This window comes from Camelus dromedarius, chromosome 14, assembly GCF_036321535.1.
Source record: "Camelus dromedarius isolate mCamDro1 chromosome 14, mCamDro1.pat, whole genome shotgun sequence".
NCBI lineage: Eukaryota > Metazoa > Chordata > Mammalia > Artiodactyla > Camelidae > Camelus > Camelus dromedarius.
Window position 1 is genome coordinate 63,137,583 of NC_087449.1, and position 9,190 is coordinate 63,146,772.

At 40.7% G+C, this 9,190-nt stretch overlaps 1 protein-coding gene across 2 annotated transcripts in view; it reads right to left on the reverse strand.

Moving 5' to 3' along the window:
- CLCN6 (chloride voltage-gated channel 6) overlaps positions 1-8,994 on the reverse strand; it is a 31,508-nt gene extending 22,514 nt beyond the window's left edge. The window contains exons 1-4 of one of the 2 annotated variants that reach the window (XR_004140577.2): positions 8,838-8,994; positions 7,998-8,057; positions 1,592-1,657; positions 1,176-1,241 (exon numbers count right to left, since the gene is read on the reverse strand). Coding sequence is in view for 1 of the 2 variants with exons in the window: in XM_011000847.3 (XP_010999149.3) it covers positions 1,176-1,241; positions 1,592-1,657; positions 7,998-8,057; positions 8,838-8,924 (279 nt within the window). In the remaining variant the exon portion in view is untranslated. The remainder of the gene's footprint in view (positions 1-1,175; positions 1,242-1,591; positions 1,658-7,997; positions 8,058-8,837) is intronic. The other variant, XM_011000847.3, reaches the window with a different exon arrangement.
- Between the last annotated feature and the right edge of the window lie 196 nt (positions 8,995-9,190).

The following is a 9,190-nucleotide window of genomic DNA, read 5'->3' on the forward strand; positions in this document are numbered from 1 at the left end:
GAGGCTTGTGGTTGATTCTAGAGAACGGTGATAAACAGGCTACTGCTTAAGACTATATATAACCTCTGTTATGCATTGATGTCTGTGTTCCCCCACCACCCCCAAATTCGTATGTTGAAATTCGAACCCCAAATGTGATAGTATTGGGAGGTGGGGCTTTTTGGAGGTAATTAAGTCATGAGAGTGGAGCTCTCATGAATTAGGATTCATGCTCTTATAAAAGCGATCACAGAAAGCTCTCTCACCCTTCCTGCCATGTGAGGACACAGTGGGAAAATGACCATCTGTGGACCAGGAATCAGGCCCTCTGCAGATACTGAATCTGCTGGTGCCTTGGTCTTGGACCTTCCAGACCCCAGAGCTGTGAGACATAAATGTCTGTTGTGTGAGCCCCACAGTCCATGTATTTTTGTCACAGCGGTCTAAAATGACTAAGACAATCCCCTTTTCTCACACTGTATTGATAGAAAATCAGATTTGACAGCTATCATGTTGACTGTCTGCTGACTTTTCCAGCTTCTCGTCTCCAGGTTTAAGCATAATGAGTCAGCAGTTAATGGTTCCAGACTTTCGCTACTGCCATCTCTGGCAATGTTTCATAATCTCTTCTTGTCTGTGATTCACCTGTGAACGCGCTGACCCCGAACCCCGTGCTTCCAGGCATATTCCTCTACCCACAACTGCCAGCTCTACCTTCTAGGTAAAATGAGCAGTGTGCAGGGAAGATGGACAACGTAATGAATTCACGGAGACCTGTGGTGCTGTTTGCTGGTACACTGTGCTAGAGGAAAGGGCACAATGGTCGCTGTTTTGTTCCCCTTACTTTGCTTTTTCCTGACAGAGTGACCTCAGCATCTCCCCACTCTGCTCTCTACCCGGCGGGACCACATCACACCATAGGGCTAGGTCTTGACCAAGCCTTCGAGTGCTTTAAAGGGCACCAGAGTTGCATGGCTCACTTTCATTTCATAAAACGAAAGAAAGAGAAGCATGAAAAAGTGTCAGAATTAAAAAAAAAAAAAGGTGTCAGGATTATTATTTAAAAAGAAAAAAAGAGAGAGAGAAAGAAGGCAGTCTCTGTTACTATGACAAACAACTTTTTCACCAGGCTGGAGCTGGCCCCCTGGCCCCCCCAGCCCTCTGGCCGGCCATCTCCCCACGTCCTGCCTACTCACCAGCCCCGTGCAGACTCCAATGGCAAACACCACCATCCACTTCACCGCCTCATACCTGTGACCTTTCTGTTCACAAAAGAAAAGGATGACTCAGTTTATTACAGGGTTATGTTGACAGTAGGGAAGGAATACATCTCAGCCAACCAGGTTTAGACTGGATTCCATGTGGACAGCAGGCACAGTGGTGATGCCTGGTATGGCAGGTGCTCTACAGTAAAAGGCTGATGAACGCCAAGTGGCTGGGCCAGGTGCCCTGACAGTGGGTCCTCTGGTTGGCAGGATGAAGGTGTAAGGAATAAATGCGGATATCTCATGGACAGTTAAAAGGCCAAGGGGTACAGATACTTACTGGAGAACTGAGAACAGAAAACAAAGCTGTCATAAGACCACTCCCAAGAGATCAATAAGGGACCCACCTTATTATCCATGGTCTCCAAAACTTCCAGGTAAGGGTCATTGATACAGCGATCATAATCCAAGCTCTGAAAGAGGAACACGTTGAGTAAAAACAAAAAGTCACAACCAGATGGGAAGAATCAACAAAACCTGGAAAAGGATGCAGCTCCCGGTTCCTGCTGCTCCAAGAGCAGTGGGCAGAGCCGCACCCACAAGGGGCTTGTCAGAGACGCCTAACCTCAGATCTGCAGACCTGCAGCGTGGGAAGCTGCACTTCCTGGGCACGAACGTGCCAGCAGCGCTGCTTCAGGTACATGCGTCATACTTTAGGAAGTTTGAAATTGCATATTTTTAAATGTCCTGTTTCTACCAAGCATTAAAAGACCTTCTGCTATCACAGTGTTACCCAACTTACTCCGTTAGACGAATAAAAGCGTCAATTAACCGGAAGCAAATTAAGTTAGAAAGCCTATTAATTTTAAGTATCTTCTGTAGTTACTGTCTAGGAAAAAGAGGTTAGTCATGAGATGTACTAACATAGACTAGTTTTAAAAACAACTTCAAATTTTGTTAGGAAGAAGCACAGATTCAGCCCAGCTCCTTAAAACTATGCTTCACAGAACACAGCTGTTCTGCAAACAACATGCAGGTTTGCCACAGACATTTCAAGAAATAATTCAAAGGAGACAATTTTATTTCTAGCATGGGAAGCAGCAGTCTGGCACCAAAGGGAAACAGTCTGCTGTGTGCTCCCTCCCCGTAACCTGTGGTACCCACACATCAGCCCGGGAACAAACTGGACACTGGCCTGGTAGACACACTCCCAGGTGGGAGTTCACAGTCAGCCAAACACAGGTGTAACATGTGACAATTTATTACATTTAAATGATTACCCAAAATCCAAATTCCTTTTTTAAAAGGCTCTGAGAGTATCAACAGGTGACTTGATGGGATCAATTACCATCCACCCAAACATGGAAGACCATGTAGCCATAAAATAACTATAACAGGTCTACGTAAGACAGACGTGGAGTACATGCAAAAAGTAAGTAAAAAGGGCAAGATGCGAAAGAAAGAAGCAAGCAAGCCAGATGCAGAATAAAATGTATAATATGATCTTATTTTGATTAAACAAATTAAAGATTATTTGTATGTCAGCACACAATGCAAAACATCTGGGAAAACTGTTAACAGTGCTTATGTCTGAGGTGTTTTAGGAGGCATTCACATCCAGGTATTGTTTAAAATTCTCGTAGCAAACATGGTGTACTTTTTATATCCAAAAAAATTGTTTTCCTGATTACAAAAGAAAAATAAACAATATTTCTGCTGGGAAATAAGACTCATCCATGACTGATTAAATATATACATGTATTTAGTGATTATGTATATATGTATACACATGTATGATACATATCTACATATATACAGTTGACCCTTGAACGATGTAGGGGTTATGGGCAAGTGAATTCCTATGCAGTTGACCATCTGCATATTGCTATTTTTGCCTCAAAAACGAAGGAATTGATAAATGACTCACTCCAGGGCAGGAAGATGAAACAGTTTGGATAGAATTAGGATCAAACCCTAGTTCTTTTGATTCCACATACTGTGATCTCTAATGGAATACAAACTTTTCCTGACACTTAAAGATCTGTAAGATGAAAACATGGGTACTACATTTATTGAAAAAAATCTGCATACAAGTGGACCAGCACAGTTCAAACCTGTGTAGTTCAAGGGTCAGCTGTTTACAAACATACATATTTATATATACATACAAACACACACACATATAGACACATATATACATATATTTAATCAATTAAGTGATATCACATTCTAGGAAGAAACGGAAAAAGTTAACGCTGAAAAATGACTATCCTTCATACCAATTATGTATACAAATTACTGGCCAATTAATTATTTGCTGTATGGTTCTGTCTAATAATATGATGGCTCCATTAACATTTAAAAGGTTTGCAGATGTCCAGAATAGGCAAAGAAACAGGGACAGAAAGCAGATTAGTGGTTGCCCACTGTCAGGGGCAAGAGGCATGGGTAGTGACTGCTAATGGGTGCGTGGTTTCCTTCTGGGTGATGAGAATGTCTGAAATTGATTTGATGATGGCCGTACCATTCTGTGAATATACTAAAAAAACCACTGCGTTGTATACTCCAAATGGGTAAACTGTACAGAATGTGAATTAAAGCTCAAGAAAGCTGTTAAAAGGGACATTTAGAAACAACTGAAATACCAGAACATCAACCTTTCCTTTTTCTTTTTTAATAAATTAGCTGAAAGTTTGACACTTGCTAAACATGTACCAATGAACAGTACAATTGATTATTAAAACTAGATATTGTTACTTCTCCTTTGCCAAGACTAACTTCCTTTTATTTCTGCTGTATATCTTGCTCTTTGATTTGGGGAACTAACAACTTTAAAAAAAAATAGAATTTGTATAGGTGGCCTGCTGGGCCACTGCCTATGGTTATGAGCAAAAATGGCACCCGACCGTGGGGGCAAATGGAGACTGAGATGGAGCCCCAATTCACCCAGGAAGGGCAATTTGGTGCTCACACAAAATGCACCTTCAATGTACCTTTTATTCTAATCCTCTACTCTGAGGGGTGACTTTTTCTAACTCAAGGTAGGGAGTTATTATTATTCCAACCAACTACAATGAGAATGGACGCCAAAGTGGAGAGTCTAACATCTTTTAAGACCTCCAACTTAACATAGGAAGATTCAAGTGTGTGTAATGAACTCTTACTAGAAGGAGCACATTTCAGAAAGATGTTCAGCAGGAGGGTTTTCTAGTTGATCCTCTCATAAATAACATCTGAGCAGACTTTTCTGACTAAGCGCCTAGCAAAATAACCTCTTACACACAGCAAATGCTCTCAAGAAGCTCATATGCAGAGATCGTTAATTGAGTAATATTGACTCACATGAAAGACTATTAATGCATAAAAGTTATGTAAATATGCATATCAGCTGAAAGGAAATGCATCACAAATATGATTGCAATTTAATGAAAGGAGTGAAGGAGTCTAGGGAACAGTAGGTCCATAGAGCAGGGATGCCGTGGTGAGCTCCTAGGAGTAGGATGAAGTCTGGACAGCGTCAGTCGTAGTGATACGTAGTAATACGGTCAGGATGATACCACTAGGTGCAATGACGAAATGCCAGGTGACAGCATAACAGGGACCACCTTATACTAATTCTTGTAAACCTCTCAACTATGTACAAGGAAGCAAACATTTAAGAAATATGAGAAAATATGTCAGTGGATACAGTGCTTTTTGATTGATTCAAAGTATTTGCATCAGAGCAACATATCAAACTGTACCACTGAGGTGCAGTTGGCAAATTCCAGAGTCCTAAAATTATTTTAAGGTGCAATCTACTTCATCTTAAATCTGCTTGACTTAAAAGATGTATCACGCAGATGCAATGTGAGGATCTTATTTGGAACTTAATTCAAACAATTAAAAAGTACATATGCCATTCATAAGACAACTGGAAAATTTTAACACGGGGTATTAGATACCAAGGAATTATTATCAATGTCTTAGGTATGAAAATGGTATTGGGTTATACTAAAAATAAAAGTCCTTACCCATTAGAGATGCACATTGAATTATTTACAGGTGAAATGATGTGATGTATAGAATTTCCTTCAAAATAATATGGGAAAGGGGAAGTGGATGGGAGCATGGAGCAGACAAGGTTGGGCAGGAGCTGAAGGACTGCTGAAGCTGTGTAATGAGGACAGAGGGTTTCAATAATATACTGTTCTGTCCATTTTTGTCTATGTTTGAAATTCTCTACAGTAAAAGATTTTTTTAAATTTCACACTACACTGCAAATCATAATAGTTACACTAAATTCTACAGCAAGAAAAAGATGAAATATTAAAAAGAAAATTGGCCTGAGTGTTTTTGCTCTAGAGTACTGAATTTTTAAAGTCTACATGACATTTCTTAAAAAAAAAAGCAGTAAACATAGACATGATTAATTCCACTTCTTGGAATTAACTGTAAGGAAGCAATTAAGGATGAACAAGAAAGGATGGTCACCACCATGCAGTTCATAATGTAGAAAGGTCAGATTAAAGAAACTGGCATAATGAAATACAATTCCCCTACTTAAAAAGATACTATAGAAACATATCTACTGATACAAAAATTGTTATCAAGTGTGTGGGTGAGAACACATTAAAATAGTATATTTAGTAGAATCTCACTTTGTTACTTAAGAAAAGCATGGAAAATGAAATTTAGTAAAGTGAATAGTCACCTTTTAATGAGCAGGGTTATGGGGTTTTTTCCCTAGCTTCTTTCTGTAAATCATTTAAGAATCCTCTATCACAACTGTAGCTTGTTCTTATCATTTTAAAAGTCATAGAAATGTCATTATGAACTGATTAAATAACAAAAAGGCACTCCAGCAGCACTGGCCTTACTACACAAACACACACACACACACACACACTCACTATCTCTCTCTCCCCTTCTCTCCCTCTCCCTCTCTGTGAGTCCTGTACTTGAAATTGGGAATTACAATCAAGAACTGACATTTCCTATTTGCAAAAGATGAGACTGACAGGGGCTTAATTTCCAGAATATATAAACAGCTCATACAACTTAATAATAAAAAAACAAACAACCCAATCCAAAACTTAGCAGAAGACCCAAACAAGCAATTCTACAATGAAGACATACAAATGGCCAATAGGCACATGAAAAAAATGCTCAGTATTGCTAACTATCAGAGAAATGCAAGTCAGAACTACAATAAGGTATCACTTCACACGAGTCAGAATGGCCATCATTAAAAAGTCCACAAACGATAAATGATGGAGAGGGTGTGGAGAAAAGGGAATCCTCCTTTACCGTTAGTGGGATTCCAGTTTGGTGCAGTGGCTATGGAAAACAGTATGAAGATTCCTCAAAAGACATGAAATAGACTTATCCTATGATCCAGCAATCCCCTTCCTGGGCATATATCCAAAAGGAACTTTGATTCAAAAAGATACATGCACCCCAATGTTCATAGCAGCACTATTTACAATAGCGAAGACATGGAAACAATCTAAATGTCCATCAACAGATGACTGGATAAAGAAGCTGTGTCATATTTATACAATGGAATACTACTCTGCCATAAAAGGGAATAAAACAATGCCATTTGCAGCAAAACGGAAGTACCTGGAGATTGTCACTCTAAGGGAAGTAAGCCAGAAAAAGAAAGAAAAATACCATGCAATATCACTTATATGTGGAATCTAAAAAACAGACAAATGAATTTATTTACAAAACAGAAACACTCATAGACATAGAAAACAAACTTATGATTACTGGTTGGGGAGGAGTGGGAAGGGATACATTGGGAGTTTGAGATTTCCAGATACTAACTACTAAATCTAAAACAAACAAGTTTATAATGTATAGCACAGGGAACCATACTCAATACCCTATAGTAACCTATAATGAAAAATAACTTGAAAATTAATATATATGTATATGTATGACTGAACTATTAAACTGTACACCAAAAATCGACACAACACTGTAAACTGACTATACTTCAATTAAAAACAAAAAAACACTAAAAATAGAGTTACCAACTGCTCCAGCAATCCCACTCCTGGGCCTATATCCAGAGAAAACTATAATTTGAAAAGATGCACGCACCCCAATGTTCATAGCAGCCTTATTCACAATAGCCAAGACATAGGAGCAACCTAAATGCCCATTGACAGGTTAATGGATAAAGAAGATGTGGTATATATACACAGTGGAATACTACTCAGCCACAAAAAAGAATGAAACAATTCCATTTGTAGCAACAAGGATAGACCTAGAGATTATCATAGTAAGTGAAGCAAGCTAGAGAGACAAATATCATATTTCAGTCATATGTCATATATCACTCATATCTTGAAAAATGCTACAAATGAACTTATTTACAAAACAGGAACAGACTCACAGACATAGAAAATAAACTAATCACTGCCAAAGGTGAAAGGAAGAGAGGGATAAATTAGGAGTTTGGGATTAGCAGCTACAAACTACAACATATAAAACAAATAAACAAGGTTCTACTATATAGACCAGGGAACAATATTCAATATCTTATAGTTACCTAGAATGAAAAAGAATATGAAAATGAATACATGTATGTATATGTATTACTGAAATATTATGCCATACACCAGAAATTGATGCAACATTGTAAACTGACTATACTTCAATTAAAAAAAGACTGCAAAAACAAAACAAAACTTAAAACATACCTACTCACCCTCTAAGAGAGAAGGCCAAAGAGCATCTCTGGTTGGAATCCTAATGCTTCCATCTGAAGTGAGCACATTGCTCCCTAATTTTGTTACCGAAGACAGTATTTAAGAATCCTACCTCATAGTCTTTCCTCGGAAGGATCTCATCATCTTCCTCCTGTGTTTCTCCAAGGATGGTCTAGAAAAACAGATTCACAGAAGGAAGACCCTTTTAATGGTTTTAAAAGCAGAAAGAGGCAGAAGTATTTACTGAAACCAGCTGCTACTTTCTAAATCATCTGGAGCCTTTATCATTAAATGGAAAATGACCTTAAAAAAAAAAAACCTTTTGAGATGGGGGTGATGTGCATGGGGATCTACAGACATCCAGCTGAGCTCTTCATTTCTGTTGATACATTCTCCAAATATCCACTCTAGTCTTCAGGACATTTCAAAGATGTCCCTCGCCCCCTTAAGGGGGAAAAAATTCAGGTTCCATCTGGCAATGTGTCAAATCTGAAATCAGGAGGGACTTGTCAACTCTGGGGACACAACAACTCAAGTTTTCCCAGGGTGCTTTGCAGAGGGAAGCTGGATTATCAGTGACCCAGAAAGGGTGAGGAATAGAGTGAGAAAGGGCTGGAGAAACTACGCCAGCTGCATGACATGCACAATGTCCAGTGAAGGGGCTCATTCTGAAAATGCTTGCTTCATTCAAAACTCCTTTCAGACGAAAATTAAAGAAAAGAAGGTTGGAATTAACTGGATTCTCCATCAGATTCCAGTGAGGGGTTATGAGAAAAGACCCCAGACTTGGGCACGTGAAGCAAATCAGACGCTTCAAGAGCCTAGGCTGCGGTCCCCGGGCCCCACCCGCTACCACCGCAGGCCCAGCTCTGCCCGGCCCCACCCCCGGCAACGCCTCTCGCCGTCCCTTAGCAACCGCCCCCTCCTCAGCCCGGCTCCGCCCGCTCCTTACCAGCTCCTCGGGGGTGCGGGTCTCACGCTCACCGCAGCAGCAGCACCACCTGCAGCAGCAGCACAGGGACCCCCTGCACCCCGCCATCTTCCTCTTTTACTGCCACTCTGGACCCCTCTGCCTACCCCCTCCCAGCCAGGATCCGCGCCTCACGTGACTGGCCCCGGCTGTGTCACGTGGCCCTCTCGAGCTTGGGGAAGGAGACTGGGAGTGGCTGCAGACGGGTGGGGCGAGGACCCGCGTCACATGACGGTGGAGGCACGGCTTCCAACGTGACTTCTGGGCGCGGCCATGTTGGAGGCGGGGCTTCCAGGCGCCAGCGAGGGTGGTGTCCGCCCTCTGGCCCCGCCTCC